General features: G+C 49.0%; 6 protein-coding genes; 4 read left to right on the top strand and 2 right to left on the bottom strand.

Moving 5' to 3' along the window:
* Positions 1-642: 642 nt before the first annotated feature.
* GSTUM_00003387001 (uncharacterized protein) lies at positions 643-5,087 on the top strand. XM_002836918.2 has 7 exons: positions 643-862; positions 888-909; positions 1,021-1,151; positions 1,209-1,314; positions 1,388-1,873; positions 1,925-2,022; positions 2,071-5,087. Exons 1-7 carry the CDS (start codon positions 749-751, stop codon positions 4,183-4,185), a joined length of 3,072 nt encoding a protein of 1,023 aa, XP_002836964.1. The 5' UTR covers positions 643-748; the 3' UTR covers positions 4,186-5,087.
* GSTUM_00003388001 (uncharacterized protein) lies at positions 5,088-9,106 on the bottom strand. XM_002836919.2 has 9 exons: positions 8,791-9,106; positions 8,503-8,672; positions 8,442-8,447; positions 8,041-8,318; positions 7,760-7,969; positions 6,152-7,597; positions 5,868-6,095; positions 5,637-5,753; positions 5,088-5,583 (listed from the first exon to the last, which is right to left on the bottom strand). The coding sequence occupies exons 1-9, from the start codon at positions 8,928-8,930 to the stop codon at positions 5,320-5,322; spliced, it is 2,859 nt and encodes a 952-aa protein (XP_002836965.1). The 5' UTR covers positions 8,931-9,106; the 3' UTR covers positions 5,088-5,319.
* Positions 9,107-10,474: 1,368 nt separating this feature from the next.
* On the top strand, positions 10,475-12,815 carry GSTUM_00003389001 (uncharacterized protein; the record flags this gene model as incomplete). XM_002836920.2 has 3 exons in its annotated part: positions 10,475-10,688; positions 10,747-10,819; positions 10,878-12,815. 3 exons carry the CDS (start codon positions 10,475-10,477, stop codon positions 12,610-12,612), a joined length of 2,022 nt encoding a protein of 673 aa, XP_002836966.1. The 3' UTR covers positions 12,613-12,815.
* Positions 12,816-14,748: 1,933 nt separating this feature from the next.
* GSTUM_00003391001 (60S ribosomal protein L36) lies at positions 14,749-15,623 on the bottom strand. XM_002836921.2 has 4 exons: positions 15,470-15,623; positions 15,260-15,392; positions 15,093-15,174; positions 14,749-15,038 (listed from the first exon to the last, which is right to left on the bottom strand). The coding sequence occupies exons 1-4, from the start codon at positions 15,486-15,488 to the stop codon at positions 14,958-14,960; spliced, it is 315 nt and encodes a 104-aa protein (XP_002836967.1). The 5' UTR covers positions 15,489-15,623; the 3' UTR covers positions 14,749-14,957.
* A 155-nt stretch (positions 15,624-15,778) lies between these two features.
* GSTUM_00003392001 (40S ribosomal protein S12) lies at positions 15,779-16,730 on the top strand. XM_002836922.2 has 3 exons: positions 15,779-15,951; positions 16,028-16,349; positions 16,426-16,730. The coding sequence occupies exons 2-3, from the start codon at positions 16,109-16,111 to the stop codon at positions 16,545-16,547; spliced, it is 363 nt and encodes a 120-aa protein (XP_002836968.1). The 5' UTR covers positions 15,779-15,951; positions 16,028-16,108; the 3' UTR covers positions 16,548-16,730.
* Positions 16,731-16,745: 15 nt separating this feature from the next.
* On the top strand, positions 16,746-17,057 carry GSTUM_00003393001 (uncharacterized protein; the record flags this gene model as incomplete). XM_002836923.2 has 1 exon in its annotated part: positions 16,746-17,057. Exon 1 carries the CDS (start codon positions 16,782-16,784, stop codon positions 17,055-17,057), a length of 276 nt encoding a protein of 91 aa, XP_002836969.1. The 5' UTR covers positions 16,746-16,781.
* Positions 17,058-20,398: the final 3,341 nt, after the last annotated feature.

Here is a 20,398-nt window from a genome sequence, read left to right on the forward strand (position 1 = left end):
GAGGAGTAAGAGAGAGAAAAAGAAATTAGTCCTTCTGTAGAAAGTCTTTGGATATTGAAATCCGAGATTCGCGTGTCTTGGAGGCATGAGTATTGGTGCCGGTAATCCACAGCAAAGCGAGAACACGGTGACTCGGGAACGTCCATACAACGTTTATTGGGCGGGAGTTATTTGCATGATATGGGAATTCTCACTATGCTGGTGCGGTGGGCTCTTTGCCATGGAATACCGGTATTCGAGTACAATACAGTACAGCACTGTAGCTGGATGATGATGAGAGTGGTCTGTAGAGGTAGAGTTTGTATGGTCACCGGCTGGCAGCGAACACTGGCGACAACGTCAACAAGGAGAAGTCGCAGGTCGACCGAAAACCTTGCCTCCTGCCTCCCCCACACACCTCAACCACCCCCCCCTCCCTAGAAGAAAAAAAAAAAAGGCCAGCCGACTCATCCACACATTCACCTCCACATACCCGTCCCTCGTCTCGTGTGCTTGTCCCCTTTGGCCTTATTTCACTCCTGGTGCCTCTACCATACCGAGGGTCTCTCCCCTAGACTTCTGATCCGCTCTCTTCGGACCCTTTTGCTGCTCAGACAGGAGATAATCCAAAGATATCCCGACATTCCCTGCCGTATCCTCCATCTTTCAGACTCGACCACTACTCGCCCTGTGCAGCTCTATTGGTACTCCTTTGCGATTGGTCGTCAAACGGACCTCCAACGCCCAGCAAAAGCAGTCCGAGGCATATATGGCTGCGCCAACCTACAGTCACCCTTCACATCCGCAGACCTTCCATGGATCAGCGATAGCCGCTGCTCCAAACATTCCAGCGGGCACATTTCTGCCAGGAACACTGATTACAGTTGGCTCCCACAAATGCACAATAGATCGCTATCTATCTGAAGGCTGGTCTTGCTTTTCTGTCTCAACTTCCCAGATCATCACCCCCCTGCACCCGGTTCTTTTTATTATTATTATTATTATCATTATTATTTACTGATCTTTTAACTGGGTCACTAGGCGGGTTTGCTCATGTATACCTCGTTCGACTTTCGAGGCCCGTGGATGGATTGGATGTGGCTGTTTTGAAGCGGGTTGCTGTTCCCGATAAGGAGGCTCTTGCTAGTATGAGGACTGAGGTGGAGACAATGGTTCGTCCTGAAGCTTTGGTTTTTCCCCGGGTATACGTCTGAAACATGGATTATTAGAAGCGACTAAAAGGTCATCGGCACATTGTTACCTACATCGACTCACACGCATCGCATTTGAAAGGCGGCGGATATGAGGTGTTTTTATTGATGGAGTATTGTGCAGGTATGGGCCAATGCTCAGTCTTTTTTTTTTGGGGGGGGGGGGCGGATGGGATTGCTGACTGGTTTCTGCATAGGAGGGGGGTTGATTGATTTCATGAATACTCGATTGCAGAATCGGCTTACGGAACCCGAGGTCCTCAAGATTTTCGACGACGTGGCAGAAGGTGTTGCTTGTATGCACTACCTCCAACCTCCACTTCTCCATCGGGACTTGAAGGTGGAGAATGTTTTGATAGCTTCGCATCGGGGATATAAGTTGTGCGATTTTGGATCTTGTGCACCTGTCCGAGCTGCTCCGCAATCGGTCACAGAATGCCGATTGATGGAGGAGGATATTCAGAAGCATACAACTCTTCAATACCGGTCTCCGGAAATGGTCGATGTATATCGGAAGTTACCAATTGATGAGAAGTCAGATATATGGGCACTTGGCGTTCTTTTGTACAAGCTCTGCTACTACACGACGCCATTCGAAGACCAAGGGCAGCTGGCAATTCTAAATGCTTCCTTCAAGTTTCCTTCGTACCCTCCTTTCTCAGACCGCATTAAGAAGCTTGTTGGTTAGTATGCAGTTCGTATTTATTTAATCGGCCCTAAACTAACGGGTTTAGGGTCAATGCTCCGTGAATCGCCTCAGCTGCGGCCCAATATATATCAGGTTGTCCGGGAAGTGTGCTTGATGCGTGGAAAGGAAATACCAATTAAAGATGTCAGCTCCCCGGCCCACTCAAATTGAAATTGAAGCTAACTGGCCTAGATCTATTCCGATCGTGCCGCACAGAAGGTTAAATCAGTCGAGAAGCCAGTGCTCCCTGTTCAACTGCCCCCCAGCATTGTTGCATATCAGGCACCTCTTCCACCGCAGAGTCAAGCCATTCCCGATATCACTCCCATGAGACGTGGAAGGCCAACTAAAAGCCCGGCAGTGCATTCTGCCGCTACTTCTAGGACCAGAGTAGCAGATCCGTCGCCACAAATGAGGCCGATATCTACAGATCCATTTGCTGCTCTGGATTCGGGTCCTCCGGAAGCTAACCAAGATGAACTCTCGAATCGGTTCCCTAGTGTGGAGCAATTCTCTTTGCTGCATGACTACGGAAGTAAGTTTGAATTTAGTGAATTGTCACCTTCGGCACCGGAAGCCCCGAAAAAGGATCTCAATACTAGATTGACAGAGAGGTTGGCAGATGACGCTTTTGCGCCTACGACTCAGCCTTCTCCACTAAAGCTGGCGAGCGCAAAGTTTCCAGAAAGCGTGTCACGGGGTGTCACCGGGAGTGGGATGTCGGGATGGCCAACTCTTTCGGAGCCTCAGCCTACCCGGCCTCCCATGATTTCTACTGGTACGATGACTTCCCCAGCGTCTTCTAGATCGCCATCTCCGGTCGGGCCTACTAGTAGTAGGCCGTTGGAGCAAGGTTCGCAAGCCTTGCCTGCAGCGTCTCGACTTAAACCACGAAGGCCATCCGTACTCGATATAGGCCGCTCCCTAGCACATACGCATACAGTGGCTATGTCCAGGACTCCTAGTTCCTCGAGACAATCCCTCGAGATCCATCGTCCGGCATCTGCTCTTGATGTTGCTAGTCCAAATGCTATGAATCGTTCTGTATCCGCAAACTCCAAACCACGGCCGACTAGTGTTTACATCGATTCTAACCTAGAGTTCCTCCGAGATTTGGATTCTGCCACTACCCAGGCTAGTATGGGGCCACCAACTAGTACCTTTGTACAGCGGAGTATAACTGGGCAATCCATAAATTCTCAGCGTTCCGAGCATATCGAATCTAATGTAGATTACCTCCGAGTAATGGAGACTGAATCTGATGCTAAGCCAGAAAAGCGTAGTTCAAGCGGAGGATTTGTTGGGAAACATGTCAAACGCGCTAGCATGCCTTCAATATCACTCCCGAATACCAAGAGCCTCCTGGTCGGCAAATTTGGTGATGCGTTCCGGAGATTCGAGCGTAATACCACTGGCGGCGCGGGAGGAGGGGATCGTCATGACAGAGACCATACCCCCAGCCCTAACATGGACCATGCGTTAATGCCGACCATTAGCGGAAGCCAAGCAACTTCGGAAATTGGTGATGATTGGGAGGTTAGCAGTCAGGACGTGCCGCCAGAGATGAAGAGGGAGCTGGAGAAACGCCGACTGTCGCAGGAGGAAAGGAGGGTGGCTGATGCGGCGGCGGAATACAAGCGGCAGGTGGCCGATCGTGTTCCTGGTGAAGGGAGCTCCGGGAGACCCTCGAGTTCAAGAAGCAGAGCAAATTCGATCCAGAACAAGGTTAAAGCGCTCCTCAGTGAAAATCACCGTGCTCCAGCTCCTAAGACGGCGGAGGGCTATGGCCGATTCACTGACGTTCAACAGCACCAACAAGCGTATCCCGTCGACCGGGCCGGGGGCCGGGTGGGGGTTTCCGAGAAACCTAAGGTGGATGGGCATATTCGAACTAAGCAGTACTATAGGGATGGGGGAAGCAACGCCTATCGACCGGGTGCTTCTGATACTTCACGGGCCAAAGAACCTACCATAGAGATTAGACCGGTCTCTAGCTCCTCTGGCGGCAGTAGAGTCCTCCGGAAACCCATCGCTCTGTTACCCAACACCGCCACGTCCATATTATCAACTTCCCCAACCTCAGCAAGCCGCCCGGATCCACCTCCAAAACCGACGAAACTCCGCGGTAGCTCGCCGGTCCTACCACCACAAATTTCCCAGCAACAACAGCAAAGAAATAGCGAGGGGGGTATGAAGGGCAACGACGGAGCAGACGAAGACTGGCAGAGAAACTTTGCAAAGCGATACCCCAGCCTGTCCGGTCTAGAGCTTGTGGAAACGGTGGTTGGGCCCGGGCGGAAGGTCTAGCTCGATGTTGGGCTGGGTGCGGCATTGTAATATATCCTCAGTTCTCTCTTACACACACACTCCAATGCGGCGGTAGGGTGGGTGAGAAGGAAGGAAGAGGGAAATTAAAGCCTTTGTTTATCACATTTAAGGGTTTTTTCGTTTCTTTTCCATTGCCTTGCAGTTTTCTGTTTTCGTCCCCTTTCTTTTACCATTATCGTTGCCACGCACTCCATTAAAACTTAGCCAAAAATGATATCCTGGGAGGTATTATTCTAGTATGGTATTTCCTCTTTATTTTTATATATATTTCCCTTTTCTGTTCATTTGTAGCACGAGTCTGCCTCTCGGTCAGTCTGTTCATCAGCAGTCATGGCATTGCTTCTCTCCTTTCCCGGCTCGTTTGCACTTATGATACTTCACCTACCTAGATAAACCCCCCCCCACCCCCCCCCGTCGTCATGTACGTTTTATGTTGATTTTGTGCGACGATTATTCACTATAGATGTTTAGCTGTTCTGTTCATTTTCTTTCCTTCTCTCCTTCGTTACATTACCTGAATGAATGTTTCGTGTTATGCTTGTTATTGTTGCGTTGGTGAGGGCGTGATATGAATTTTTCCTCTCGAAATTATTGGTTCATGGGGTGTCACTCGGCTAGTGGGTTGGCTGGATTGTTTGGGTGCGGAGCGACAGGTGTGGGAGGGACTGGGTTTCCCTGTGTTGGGTTGTATCTGGGGGGGGGGGGCATGCTTACGCTGCAGTGTGCTGGTGCAGTCTCTGCTTGCCGCGTTTGCCTTGAGTTTACGATCTGTGGGGATGATGTGGAAGAGGGGGGGGTTAATGAATGGATGGATGGATAGCTTAAGCTATGATACTCGGATATTATAGGTGTTTGTAATGAACAAAGACCTAGTCGCAGAATTTTTTAGAAAAAGTGATGGTAATAGTGGGCTAACTTGATAGGATGAAGAAAAGGCTATAATAAGTACTAAATACACTCCCCTCCGCTCCGCCCTACCACCTCCCCTGCAAGAGTCCAAGCTAAATAAAGCTAGAGGACAATTCTGATTCACCCGACCGACCGACCACATAGTCAATTACAGGGAGCAATGAGGAATTTGGAGGGAGAAAACAAATAAAAAACGGTCGAAATCTATAATTCCTCTTCAGTCTCACCGTCCGTGATGTACTCAAAGTCCTCTGGTGGCGGGGCATCCTCGTCACCTTCGTCGTCCTCTGCGTTAAGCACGTTGACTGCTGCTGCAGCGCCACCGGTGCCCGGGCCGTCATTGATGGAGCCGACGGTGTGGCCGGGGCCGGTCGCTGTGGGCGCAGTCGCTTTGCGAGCTTTGAGTTCCATAAGCCTTATGGGCTCGCTTGGGGTGCGGTCAAGGAGAAGGAGGATACCGCCGGTTGGCTGTATATATGTTAGTTTCCGCATTTGCAAGGGGAATGTTATAAGAAAGGTACCTTCTTTACGGGCTCATATCTGCCGTCACTGATAAAACTAATATACTTTAGTTGCTCTGGAAGGACTCGAGACATGTTTCCGAGTTCGTAGCCAACTTTTTCCTTCTCTGCTCGCTTCTTTTTTTCGCCTTCTTCTCTTTTTTCACCCTCGCCTTCACCTTCTTTCCGTTCGGCGGAGTCATCTTCAAGATCCATCTTATCGTCGCCCTCTGCTATGGGCCCTGGAGTTACAGGTGTGGAGACGGTATGATCTGTCTCCATGGCATCTTCGCCCTTGGCGGCAGCCTCCTTCGCAGCCTTCTCCTTCTCAGATCGCTTGGCACGTTGACGGGCCTTTACCGTAGTTGATAGAACTGCAGTTGCTATTTTCTCGGGGGCTTTCTCGGCTGATTCCTCGACCTTTGGTGGGTAGTCGAAGAGTGACGGCCTGGTGTTTGACCAGAATTTGAAATCGGGCACCTATACGATAGTGAGTTGACCCGTTATAAAAATACATGTCGAAAAGGCCTACTAACGTTCAATTCATCGTCCAAACCAATTAAACCAGTTGGCATAAAGCTCAAGCTCAAGAAATGCGTCAATGGGAACCAGTACCAATATTGCGTGAAGACAGCCATACCGACGATGGCTGGGAGATTCAGGCTACCAGTTTGGGTTTGTAATCCAATCGTGACGTTTCTCCCACCAGCATCAATAATACCCAATGCCAACGCTGCCCCAAACTTGGCCATTGCATCTTCATGTTTCTCACCCACCATTCCCTCAAATGTCTTTCGTAGGGAAGCGACCTTAGGGTTCATTTGATCGTTTTGTTGAACCAAAATCATGGCCATTGAAATAAGTGCACCCTGGCGGACAAAGTCCGTTGGATCCTTGATCATGGGCTCTAGGAGGTCGATAGCCTCGTCGAGACCAGTTCCGGCACATGAAATGCCTAAGGCAAGAGAGGCGCCGTAACGGACGTGCGGATTGTAACTTTCACTCAGAAGCTCCACCATTCTTGGCACAGCATTCGGTTTTCGGAACAGAATAAATCCAAGACTCATGACCGAAACCCTGCGAACATCATCATTGACATCACTCACAGCGACGTGCAACAGCTGCCGGATTGCCTTGTTACTGCCGGTGCCGCAGTAAGCCATTGCTATTGTCATGATACCTCCGTATCGTAGTGTCGGATCCGGGTCATCGAGAAGAGTGTTCATCAGGTCGTCAGCAGCTTCTTGTTTTCCAAACATAATCAAAGCCATACCGATTGCTAGGCCCCGGATAATCTTTTCATGCTGTGTCTCGTGCGCATACTGAATCATATCTTCTAACGAAGCAGAGCTCCCTGTACCTAGCATGACCAACCCCATAGCTAACCCCACAGCTTCACCAGCGATCGCCGAATCACTCCAGAGCACGGTCTTGAGCTCGTCGTAGATACCTTGGTTGCCCGTCGCCATTCCGGCAACACCCAAGCCCAGGGCGCCACCATGCTGTACCATTTCGTCTGCGGTACCTTTAAACTGCTTTCTTAGGAATTCAAGCACATCTGTTCCATGGTTGGCGTAAATTAGACCCAGTGCATACAAACTACCACCTTGGGAATACGGAGAACCGGTAGACACGCCCTCCTGAGGCAGGTATGGTTCTAGCAACTTGAGCCCCTGGCTCAAGTTTCCGCGATGTATAACACCCAATGCAGCAGTAGCGGTGAACTTGGACCAGTTAACGGCCTTACTTAGCCATTCCAGATTTGCCCTGAAGAACCCGTCGCTAGTAGTTCCCGCATTCATGAAAGCATTGGAAAATGTGACGGCGGTATGGAAGATAGAGTTTCTTGCCTCAAGTGAATCCTTGATCTTGTTCAGAATACTCATATCTGTATGGTTATTTCTAAAGAGGAACTCCAGTGCAATCTCGATACTCTTGGTCCCACGTAAGATCTGTCGGATTGAACGGTAGTATTTGCCGGTCTTACCCGAAATTGACCCAGCCGAACTAGCATTGCCCCCAAGAAGCCGACTATTCTCGTCATCCTCCGTTGAGTCGGTGGCCATGGTGTCACCGCCCGCGGTTGCAGCAGTGCTCAGTGCATCCGACTCATCAGTTTCAGGACCGGGAAGATCGTTGGCGACTTTCTGGAGGAACTCTTGAGTAGCGGAGGAGTCTAAATCAAAGGCAATCTGGTAGGCTACCAGTAATGACTTGATATCCTCCTTTTGCACAAGTTCTTGAAGGATCTTTGCGGCTAATGATGTATCGTTAAGATGGATGACGCATTTACTGATAGAAAAGTAATCAGGGCTGCTTTGCGAAAGGAAAAGGTTGACCAAAAGACGAAGAAGCTAATTTCCTTAGGGTCAGCTCCTATCATCAAAAGTTACGACATTGGAACCCCCGAGAGAATAGAGCAAACCTTTTCCCGAAGCCCAATCTCCTGTACAACATTCATACTTATCTCCAAAACGTATTCCATCAGCTCTACCCCACCATCCTTCTCCTCCTCACAGCTCTTTTCCTTCCCTTTCTTATCTTTACTCCGTCGGCTTGCTAGATTTATTCCCTCCTCAACGACATCGAGTCTTCGAGCTTCAATAGCGATCCCTATAGCTGGCTTGTAATCTTCTGTTTCGTAGCATTTCCGGAACATTCGCTCTACAATATCTTGCAACCTAGGGTCAGCCTTTTGAGGAACTGCTGATTGCGCATCTTTCTTGGTATTTGAGACGGTAAAGGAGGAGGAGTCAATGTTGGATGATTCGGTAGCGGATGAAAGTGAGTCGTTGTGGGAGTTGATGACGATGTACTTGTCGATACATTTAGCTGTTTCAGTTAGCAAGCCTACCCTAGATGGTCGGTAAGATGAAGTAGCTCTCACAGATAATGGTCTCAACATATTCGCTTTTCGCAGTGATGTCAAACAAGTCTCCAGCCCCCAAGGCGAACATCATTGATTCATTATATTCACCGAGGTGATAGTAAACTTTCGAAGCTACCAATGCAGCAAGGTTACGTTCAGAAAACTGATCATCCTCGTAAAGGACTTCTCTGTCCCACACACGTTTGTCAGTCACCATCAACTTCATCAAAAGGATCCTAGACACAGATGATAATACATCTGTGAACCGTAGGATCCGGCGGCGCAAAAGTAGGTGCTTCAACAAACATTTTCGAAACGCTATCGGCAATCTCAGCCCAAAACTGATCCACCAGCTTATCCAGGTTCTGTAGCGCATAGCATTTCAGTTGCTGATCTGGTTCATCCAAAAGGCCGATTAAACCAGAGGCGGATGTTAATCCAGGCATTTCTTCGGCGATGTAACGTTATTTTGTATCTTTAGCTTTCCCAAACGATTTTGTTAACAGGGGGTAGATCGGAAAGCGAAAGTATGATAACTAGATGATGGTAAAACGGATTCAATGATGATTGAAGGTAGACAGGGGATGGAAATAGTTTGGTGAGGATGACGGAGGGGGGATTGGTATGGGTGGAAGAGGGAATAGGTCTGGGTTGGAGCACGAGGAGTATGGCAACCGTCCGCGAAGTCTTCAGAACGCCAAGACCCAACTTCAAGTGTTAGGGTAATCCCTCTCAAGCTTCACCACCCCGCCAGGGACACCGCACGCTTCTATTAGGACCAGCTTCTTTCAGTCTGGGCCCAAACCCTTTGGCGAGCATTAGAAGCTTTGGAAGCTCTAGAGGCTTACTTTTTGAATTTGGTCTTCCTTTTTGAATTATTAACTTTACTGGATTGTATTGAAGAGCCTCGTTTCTAGATTCTCCTGCAGGTTACTATTTGGGGGATTACATTAAGCTACCATAACCTCCTGCGGAATGTACAGTACAGTGCTGTACCGGTACCGTGTTAAAAATGACATTGTCGGTGTATCGTATCAACTTGGTCTGCCTGATAGGCACCTCTGAGAACTAACCACCCTAGAATAAGCCGATATTATGGCATATAGAGCTGTGATGTCGTAAGTGAAAGGTGAGTTTTTGTTGCATTGTCTATTTGGGCTGGTGGGGGTTGATGCTTTCGTTCTCGGGGTGGAAAAATATCAGACGAAATGTCCTCCTGGGCTAGATATTCTACAGGCATGGCACAAGCAGTGACACCACCGGCATCGTTATCTGATATCATACTCAATACATCTTCTAAAACCATTTCGACAATCTCCGGTTCTCTTACCACCGTGTAACTCATGAGATCAGTCAGCATAAACCAAATCCTTTACTAGGGCCCTCGGGGAGCATCCCTCAATACTCGAGACTCGAGTAGTATTTCAGGAAATGGTGATTTTGAGGACAGCATGGAAGCAATACCATACTATGCTATATAGTGGAGTCGGTATAGTGGCGGTATGATACCCATACCGGTACTCCAGGGTCTAAGGTGGTTTTGAGAGTATCTATTAACTTAGGGGACTGAGGGTAAAGGCCTATTTGGATGCAACTGTTCCGTTCCGTCGCCCCGTACAAAGTGATCATTTTGATAGTCTATGATAGAACGAGTATCATATGATACGGTACTTTTATATGGGAAGCGGTAGCAGAACAGTATCATACAGTTAGAGTGTTGTCAAACAAGCCCTAAATCCTTTTTGGGCTATTTAGCGCAGCTGTTTGGAGTAATGCGGAGCAAATGACTATTAGTCTACCGGGGCTGGATCATAATAGACATTAACTTTAGTAAACTATCATAACCTGGACTGGAGGGGAGAGCCCCAAAACCGCACCAAAACCACTTGGCGGGGGGGACCTGACTAAGCCATATTGACATTACGTATGATACTGTCCAAACTCACCGACGCCTCTCCAATCACTTACTTTCCCCACCTCACCACCACCCATGATGGCTCTCACTTCGGAGGTATTTTCGGGGCTTTGCTTGATAGCACTGGCCGGCATTGTTTTGCTGTTGCAGCGACATTATCTCCCGTTAAGAACTACTCCAGAGTATCTGATCGTTGCTACATTCTTTCCTCTATTGATCTCGTGCTCTATTGTGATCTTGGTACCCATAGATCTTGCTTCTTCGTCAGCAGGGGATGACGGCTCTCGAGGTACTCCCCTTTGCCCCTTATTAGACCCTTGATTTGGCAACTTATGTTTGGGGCGTAGGTATTGTATTGCATGAACGAGTTCTCCTGGTCTCCTGGCGAGTTGCGTACTGGCTATGCTTCGTTTTGACATGGTAGGAATCCCCCTGGTAGGATTTAAGTTATCTATTCACAATTCATCTTCCGTCATAGGGCTGTCCTTCCAATGCTTCAGTCATACAGCAGTTCCGGCCATCGTTCCCCTCGTAATCGGTTATTAGAAGCGCTTCGCGAAAATGCTCGATATCAACTGATGGTTTTGTCTGTTGGACTTGTCGGGCTTGTCTACGTTTTTATCACCTCCGGTGTGCATCTCTACTCGCTCAAAAGCCTCGTTATGGCATTGTCATACTTTTATGCCTTGTCTATCGCTATCTTCCTTATGGGTCATGGTCTCGTTGCTGTACCACGCGGAATAATGCGGAATGCCAGTATTTCTGGAAAATTGAGGAGAATACAGATGCATGCACCCAGAGCTTACGATAAACTATTGGATGCAACAAACAACCTAGAAGATGTCGAAGTGGAAATTAGGGAAGTGATGAAGCGGAAGAATGGATCTGCGAGAGAGTTTCAAGATTGGATTGGGGAGCTTGGCGATATGCTCCAACTTCCGGAGTCGGCGATCCCCGTACGGTCACGGGCTGGGGCACCCCCGGTGATCACCGAACAGTATCTGGCATCTCTTACACGGCGGTTCAAAATCGCGACTCATAAGAAGGCCAGATTCAACTCTGAATGGCAGGCGCTAGTGCAGTCTGCGGCGGACGCACAAGCGGTTTTAGATTCGTCGAGAACCAAACGATTGAAGTTTACAAACCATTTTTCTGGCCCATCGATTTTTGAAAAGATGCCCTTTTTGAACGCTTATACTCGCCATGTTCTTTACTATTACGTTTTACCTTACTTCTACCGAGTCATCGCCGCCTTCCTGGCACTTGCCTCTAGCTGCATAGTCTGGTCAGAATTGGTTCACGGATTTACCACAAAACTCTCGTTGGTTAGTTACACCGTCATCCACCATCCATCTTCAACAGGCGGTCGGATCGGTTTCGCTGGCCAAGCGATTGCAGCGGCATGGATAGCGTATATGTGCGCGTGTGCCTATTCATCCTTGACGACAGTTAAAGTCTGGGGAACCCACGCACTTGTCAAAAGGATGACCTCAGGAAGCTCAGCATGCTTTTATGCTTCGTATGCAGCACGACTAACTGTTCCATTGGCCTATAATTTTACGGGATTGCTTGATAAGGATGTTCTCGGAGATGAGACTGTTTTCTACAAGTTTCTCGGAAAGCTTATCAACCTTACCCCTCTTGGGGAAGGCTTCGATGGATACTTCCCTGTGCTGATATTGCTCCCTGTTGCGGCGACGGGGTTCGGCTTTTACGGGTGGGTCAAGGGCATGTTCGGAATTTCTGGGGACGTGATGGAAGACGAGGATGAGGACGAGGATATTGGTACTGGAGGATGGAGAGAAGGCAGTGATTTAATCGAACGCGAACTCCTCGGTGCTTCTGGTAGCTCAACCGGCATAAGGAATCTTCTCCCAGCAGCTCGAGTCCGGTCCCCTGTCGTTGGTGCCGGAGCCTCAAGGACTTCTAGAGAGCAGCCTAGATTAGGCCGCACGGGCCCTATTCATCTAACAGATAGCGACGAGGCGGATGCTGCTCCACAAGAAGGTTTCCTAGGAGGCTTCTTCCATAGGGTCAAAAACACCCTTGACACAGTCGAGACCCCCGGGTGGATTGAAGGTTTGAAGGAAAATGTCAAGAAGCCAAAGTGGATGTCCGGGGAGGGCGGCAGTAGTAGCGGTGCACCAAGGCCCAGATGGCCGCGATTCGGAGATGGTGACGACGAATCTGGTGGGCTACTAGGGAGGCGATAGTGGGATGCTTTCTTTCTTGTTCTCTGATTGTTAGTTTCGTTGGTTGGGCGTTTTTCTAATTTGTGGATAGAAAATTTGGAGGGTGGGCCAGGGTGCTTCCTTGTTTTTCTCCGTGTTTCGCTTTTCCATTGTTGTTTCGAATAGGTTAGAAGTTTGTGAAATTAATTAATATCTGTTAGAGAGGTAGTATTGATTATGGATAATAACGGTATCATACTTGTACTAACACAAGTACCCTTGTTAAATCACTGTTGGGTGCCTAAGGCTTGAGAGTACAAAACTACCACAATGTTAGGTCTATCTATAATATCTAACCCAGAAATACCGGTAATTCTTATGAAGTGCTATTGTCTATCATATAAAACCCAGAATGGTGTTGTTCGAGTACCGGTACAGTACACCAAAGCCGCCACTGATCCTGACAGGAATGATCTACTCGAGTACTCGAGTACCGGCACTTGTACACGCACAGTACTGCATTCCCAGCAGCGATATCACAATTTTGTGAAACCCCCGAATTACGTTGAAATAAGGTTCGAAGCAGGTCGTCCATCCGCTGACCTTCCTTCCTCATGGAGACTCGCAACCCCCCCCCACCCACCAATACCGTTGCCCTACGCGGACCGTCGCACTCTCAGTTATTGTGAACCTACTATACAAAAACCTCCCTGCAACAAGTTATATCCTGCAAGCAACCACCACATCCCTCGCAAGGATGCCAGTGCTACGGGAAATCGATCAGTGGGCTTCGCTCCCACTCCTGCCCGTAAGGTTCTGGCGGGAAATTTCATGCCGGATTAGTCTAACTACCAGTACCCCACCCGCATCATCTATGGCGGGATGAAGACGGGTGGTGAAAGATGAAAAAAGAAAGAAAGAAGAATCCCGCTTCGGGTGACGACAATAACGAACGGATGAACGAACGAACTTTTTCCCACCTTTCATCCCTTCATTCTTTTGTTACTTTTTCCTCCCTTCGACCGATCGGCCTTCTGGTTCAAGTGTAGCAGCAGAGGGGAGTTATTTTTACTCCGGAACGTCGTAACAATGAGGTGCGTGGTGATGGTATTTCTGGAATTATATCCATGACAGGTACTGCTCCACCAGGGCCTACTGTTCTGCTGCTACTACTATGATATGTACTCGAGTACCGCGACGACATCGTACCTGCTGGTGATGCAATACCTAACCGAATCCACGCCCCGTCTCACCCACCATAGCTCCTACACAACTTAAACTCTCCGTCCAACTACCTTCTTATATCATCCCCCCACCCCCGCCCACACCCTTACCATCACCCTCCCTACCATACACCCCCGGCACCCCTACCAACCCACAAATGCTGGACACCGCCAGAACGTACCCTCCCCCTGAAAAACCGCCAAAGCACTACACACTTTACAAGTCCTGTCAGAGGTTCGCTATCCGCCTGGTTACCCAGGATGCCTTCTCGCGCACACGGAGTGTAGAGGGTTTCGAGGGGCAATGGGAGAGCATGAAGGGGTAAAGATTGCCAGGAGGGCTCTTCTTGAAGGGGCGAATGGGGGAGGATGAGACGAAGTAGTGGTGGACTAAGTGAGATCGAAGAAGGCGCTCAAGATGTGTCCTCAGTTCAGGGAGATCGGCATTATTACTGGAGAAGTGGGCAAGGCAACGAGGGAGATGGCGGAGGAGGAGGAAGGGCAAACATGAAGAGGGGGGAACTCGAGGGGGACGGCGGAGGTGGGGACAAGGGCGCCGAGGGTGACGCAGAGGAAGGAAGAGCTAGCGGAGTATGTGAGTACTGTACCGGTGGGGTTGGAGTATACAATGGGTGGTTGGAAGGTCCTTCTCGGGGGTCGTATATATTGGGGACGTTGGATAGTGCTATGGTTTGTGATATATTTGTGCAAGGATAGGTAGGCGATTACCAGATGTTCATGCATCAGTCTAGTTGAATACCCCCAACACTCAAGGATACGTTTGTACTCATGTTGTCTCTGCCATGGCTCCTGGTCGAAGAGTGGGAATAGAGCCAGGAACGATGTCTTCAAAGTATTGGGATTGCGCCCTAGCCCGCACGTACCCCCCGCACCCCAATTGACCTTATATCACACCCTGAAAATCCCACCACCCCACGAATCACACCGATCCCCATGGTTCAATCCCGTCCATGTTATTTCCATCTACGGCAATACACTGGGGACGGATCTCCTTCCCCACCCAAGGGGAAGTAGAAAGGAAGAAATAAGTAGAAAACCCCGAAATCCGACAGAGAGAAGGAAAAAGAAACGAAAATGGAGTATCGAAAAGGTAGAAAGTATATTATTCACTTTTTTTTTATACCCCCAACCACACAATACCCTTTAATGAGCTGCTCTCCTCGACTCGGCGATAACCCTCTGGAGCTCGTCAACCTTTTTCTTTGCGCGGCCGAAAGTTCCGAGCTGTAATCAAGAAATTTGAGTGATTTGATATTATTAGGGGAAGGGGGAACTGACCCTCTTCTTTGCGAGCTTGCGGGCACGCTTGTCCTTGCTATTACGGAGCAATTCGATGACACGCTTCTCATACGGCGCAAGACTACCCAAACCAAATATTAACATGCGGCTCGAACGTAGTATAGAAATCGGCTGACGAGTGGGGAAGGGAGAAAAAAAGGACATACCCAGCGACCTCCTTCACAATCTCACGCACGAATGCGGTCTTCTTGCTGAGGGCCCCCTTACGACGAGAAACCTTTGCCTTAGGATCGCGGAGAGTGACCCCCTTGTAGCCTTTGTTCTGCCCGTAGGCAAGACCTACATAATTCCTTCGTTAACGAACCAGGATTCAACTTGGGGGAAAAAAGAGAGAGTTGTGTTGATAAAAAACTTACCGGACTTTTCTTTGGCCATCGCTGCTGTAAGTATGTTAGTTAGTTAGGCTTAACCGTTCGTTGGTCTTGGGGTCGTCGGCCGCTCGGTCAGTTTTGATTGTTGTCGATGTTTTTTATCAATCCCCACCCCTTCAGTAAGTGGAGGTCGTGTGTGTGTGTGCGTGCCAAGCCTTTGTCTTTGTGTGAGAGGTTGTGGGGAGGGTAAATTTATTGGTGGAAGGATCAGTGACGGTTAGGGCCAAAACCCTAGTTCCCGTTAGCAGAACCCCACTATCAAAACACACCACACAACTCTACGGAAAGCGAAAATTGGAAGGGTAGAGAGGGAAACTTTCACGAGCTAGGATTATTTTTCCAACATTCCTCTCTTCGAGAAAGAGCACCGCCTCTCCTTCGAGCAACACCACCATCACCAAACGGAATTTCTTCGAGGACGGTTAAAGACATTTGCTTTTATCTAAAAAAATAAAATCCCAATCATGGTATCTCCCCCTCCACCCCCCTCTATATATTAAGCAAGAAAAAACGACACACTCACTAACAAGTACTACCTACCAGTCTGACGCAGGAGAAGAAGTCCCACCCGTCGAACCCGCCGACGAGATCGAGGTCCCAGCCGACAGCGCCTCCAAGGGCCAGATGTCCGTCGAGGAAGCACTCAAGGGAGTCCTCAAGCACGCGCTCATCCATGACGGCCTCGCCCGTGGCCTACGTGAGGCGAGCAAGGCGCTGGATCGTCGCCAGGCCCACATGGCCGTTCTCAACGAGAACTGTGAGGAGGAACCGTATAAGAAGCTCGTGGAGGCTTTGTGCTCCGAACACAAGATCCCCTTGATTAAAATTGCGGATGGGAAGAAATTGGGGGAGTGGGCTGGGCTTTGTAAGTTTCTTCTAAATCATATCTTTCTTTCTTCACAAATTGGATGTGGGGAGGGGTTTGGGGCTAATGATTGCAGGCGTCTTGGATCGTGAAGGAAATGCTAGAAAGGTCGTTAATTGCTCTTGCGTTGTCGTTAGGGATTGGGGTGAGGAGAGCCAGGAGAGGAACGTTCTCCTACAATACTTCCAAACCCGTTAATTTCCTTCTTTTTCTGTTGTTTTCCTCTCAAGTTTTTTCCTTTTCCCCTCATCTCAAGAGAACTCTCGGGATATAAACTTGTATGGAGCAAAGAAAGCAAGTGAGCATCAAACGCAAAATAAAAGTCTTCTCTGCAAACTATCAAATCATCAATCGATTAAGAAAACCAATCACTTTTTGAAAGACCAATTCGTGACATCGCAAAAGAAAAAACATGAATTTGAAGAATTAAACATGAAGATGAAGCTAGATAATAATACACCTATGCAAAGTAAAGTATCCATGATCCATGATTTAAGCTACATACCATATTGTGTGCCTTCCCACCACCACTTTCACAAAAATCAGGCGCCGACACCAGCAAGCAAGCAAGCAAACAAGCAAAGAGAAGAAGGTGGAAAAACTAAACCTAGCGAAACCGAGTGGCATCAAAAAATTCAAAAAATTCAAAACAGGAACAAAAGTGAAAACTCTCATACGGTATCATCTCGCAAACATACGCTACGCTAAGCCTAGGCAACTAATATAAATAACAAAGGAGACGGCAACAAGATATCACAGGATCTCATGATAATTTCCGTCTTCACTTTCAACAAAACAGCCCCCCAAACAAACACACAAAGCAAAGCAAGGCTTGTCACAAAGCAAAGTAAAGCATACCCATTGCTGAAAAAAAGAAAGGAAAAGAATCTTTACCCCGAAAAATGAAACCCCCCACCCATAACACAGTGGGCATGGCTCGAGATAGGATGAAAAGAGAAATGAAAAAAGAAAATGAAAAAAAACATGACCCAGTACAAACCCCCCACCTCCCCAACGGTTCCGAAAGGTTCTCCCCTACCGCCCGAGGCTGATAGTTACTCCATCCCCCCAACGCGTGAATGGTTGATTGGTCGGAAGCAATGTGCATGTTGTAAGGCTAGAGGACTGGGGGGAAAAAGTGAAAATGAAAATGAACCCAGGAAAGAACACCCCTATGAGCAAAAAAAGCAGAAGACAGGAAAGGAGGAAAAATCATGATGGGGCACCGGTAGTAGTAGCAATAGTGGCAGGTCTAGGAGGCGGCATTGGATTTGTTGAACCACCTCCCGTGGGAGCCGGACCAATCGGTAAGAAGGAGTTTGAAGTTGGAGATACGGTAGGTGTGGGGGTGGAAGGAAGTGGTGCACTAAACAGCTTTGAGAGCCTTAATGCCATTTCCTCCTTGCTTGTGGAAGCAGGCGATACGAGGGCTGTGGTTCCGTTCGGACAAAGCTTGACGGGAGTGGAACAGTTGGAGGTTGCAAAAGTCATGTCCACATCAATGGTGTTGGGATTCGCGAGGGGGGCATATTTCGGGTCTGCATCGATGAGGGCGATAAAGTCGTCGAACTGTATCATATCCAGTTAGGCACAGGAAGTAATTGGCATGGGAGTGAGCGAACGTACCTTGATCCAGAACACTTGCTCCATTGAGAGAAACTTGGATCTCTCTTCCCTACGTGCATTCTCGAGTTGGTTGATGGGTTTGTGGCTGTCATATGAGCTCTCGCAGAGCATCACGGAAAGAACCGACCACATCCGGAACCTTTCCTCGAGAGTTATCGGACGACGCTTGAGATCGGTATCTATATTTGGTTAGTTTGATCGTGCCCAAGTAGATAAGAGTTCTTAGACTCAAACTTACATCCAGCCAAAGAAAGATCTGTGACCCCCAGAACCAACACTGCTTGAACATTGAGAATCCACTTAAAGGTTCTCACATTTCCAACACCATTAACTTGCGCGACGCCATTGCCAGTCGGTTTAACCGGTGTTGATGCAGTTGACGAGGGGCAGGCAGAGCCTGCAGAGAACGTAGCACAGTACAATGGCAGGAACTTCGACCCTCCAAATACGGCGGGAGATTCCTCTGCATGTCTGAGGGCGTAAGGAAGTGCTTCGCGGCGAGCAATTTCAAGTTGTCGAGCTTCTTCCTCGAGTCGTCTTCTCTCTGCAGCTTCCTCATCGCGCCTCTTCTCTTCGGCGAGCCGACGCTGGAGCTCCTCTGCGATTTTGCGAGCTTCCTGTTGCTTGCGCTCCTCTTCGCGCCTTCGCTCTTCTTCAAGACGTTGCTCTAGCTCAAGACGGAGCTTCTCGGCTTTCTCAGCTTCTTCCCTGAGACGCCGCTCTTCGGCGAGCTTCCTCTGGCGTTCTTCCTCGAGTCGCCTTTCCTCTTGGATTCTAGCTTCCTCGAGTTTGCGCGCCTCCTCTTCCTCCTGGCGTTTTCTCTCTTCTTCGCGCTTCCTTTCCTCCTCAAGGCGTTTCTCCTCCTCTTTTCTCCTGATTTCAGCCTGACGCCTTTCTTCTGCCTCCCGCTCTTCACGTTCCCGGGCCTCGCGAGCTTCCCTCTCTTCCTTCTCCTTAGCTTCACGTATCTCCCGTTCACGGGCCTCACGTGCGATCCTCTCTTTCTCCTCTCTTTCCTTGGCCTCCTTCTCTCTTGCCAAACGTTCTTCCTCCTCTCTCTCCTCCTTCTCTCTTTTCTCTCGTTCAATTCGCTCGGCCTCCGTACGCCGCTTCCGGAGCTCCAATTCGCGATTGACAACCTCCTCTTCCCTAGCCTTTTTGGATTCCTCCCTGGCTTTGTTCTGGATGGCTTGCTGCTCCTTTGTGAGGAAAATCTGCCGCTTGCGCTCCCTTGTTTCTAGCTCAACTTGAGCCTTCCGTTTATCATCCTCCTCTCTCGCTTTGCGCTTCTCTTCCTCCTCCCTTGCTTTGATCCTCCCCCTCTTGTCAGACTCCCTCTTATCGCGATCAGACCTCTCCGTCTCCCTATGCTTCTCGAGAACATCTCTAGGTTTATCCCGGCGCAGCCTTTCCTCATCCCTTCTATCATGGTGCAGCCTCTCCGAAGCTCCCTCGTCTCGGGAAAGTCGCCGAGATCTGCTGGTAGAGTCTCTCCTTACGACCGCATCATCAGGATGGAGCTTTCGCCTATTGCTTCCGGCAAGCTCCTCCTTCAGCTTTTTGGTAGAGCTATCGTCACTATCATATTTCTTCTTCTGCGATATATGCTCTTCCATACGATCTTTCATTCTTTTGTGCTTCCGAGTTCCTTCATAGTCGGACCTACGCCCGGATTCTGAGCGGGATGCGGGGGAACGTGTCCTTTCACGTTTGACGGAGGATTTTTTGTCCTTGACGCCGCTGTCCGGCTTGTGCTGACCCGTATCGTTGCGGTCGGACCTTGGCTTGTGAGTTACCCGCTCTAACGACACATTTATGACAGGCCTTTCTTGTTTGAAATCGTCGTTACTAGGCCGATGTCTCCTCAAGGGTCTATCGGCAGATCTCAGACCTGATGGCTTAGAATCCTTAGCTTCAGTATCCCCCCCAGTAGGCGTAGATTTTGGTATATCCTGTGACCTTTCCTCCTCCAAATCCTTGCCAGAAATTAACCGTCGCTTCCTTTTTGCGATAATCGGGGGTATCGAATCCGACTCGCTTCGCTTAGACTTCCTCCGAAGTCGGGGTGGGCCAAGGGGCTCTGCGGCGGATTCGTGATCAGACACCGCGGCAGTGTTGTCATATTTAGAAGGGTTAACCGACGAGGCGCGGCGAGGAGGCATGCTTTGGTTTAATGAGGAAGCGGAAGTATTGTTGGGGCGACGTGAGGAGGAAGGTGCTGTTTTTCCGTCCATTGTCTTTTTAAGTTTGGGAGAGGAGCCTTTATGGGTCGATGAAGGATTCCGCGCTTTGTCAGCCCTGCTCTCTCTTCCGCCACCAGCCTTGTCCCAAGCTTTCTTTAGCATGTCTACCTCCTCCTCCCAGAGCTCCCCTTCCCTTTCTTGTGCAATTTCTACATATGATTTTCCCTTGCTATCCCGTCG

The sequence above is a fragment of the Tuber melanosporum genome (genome assembly GCF_000151645.1).
Source record: "Tuber melanosporum whole genome shotgun sequence assembly, scaffold_167, strain Mel28".
NCBI classification, from domain to species: domain Eukaryota; kingdom Fungi; phylum Ascomycota; class Pezizomycetes; order Pezizales; family Tuberaceae; genus Tuber; species Tuber melanosporum.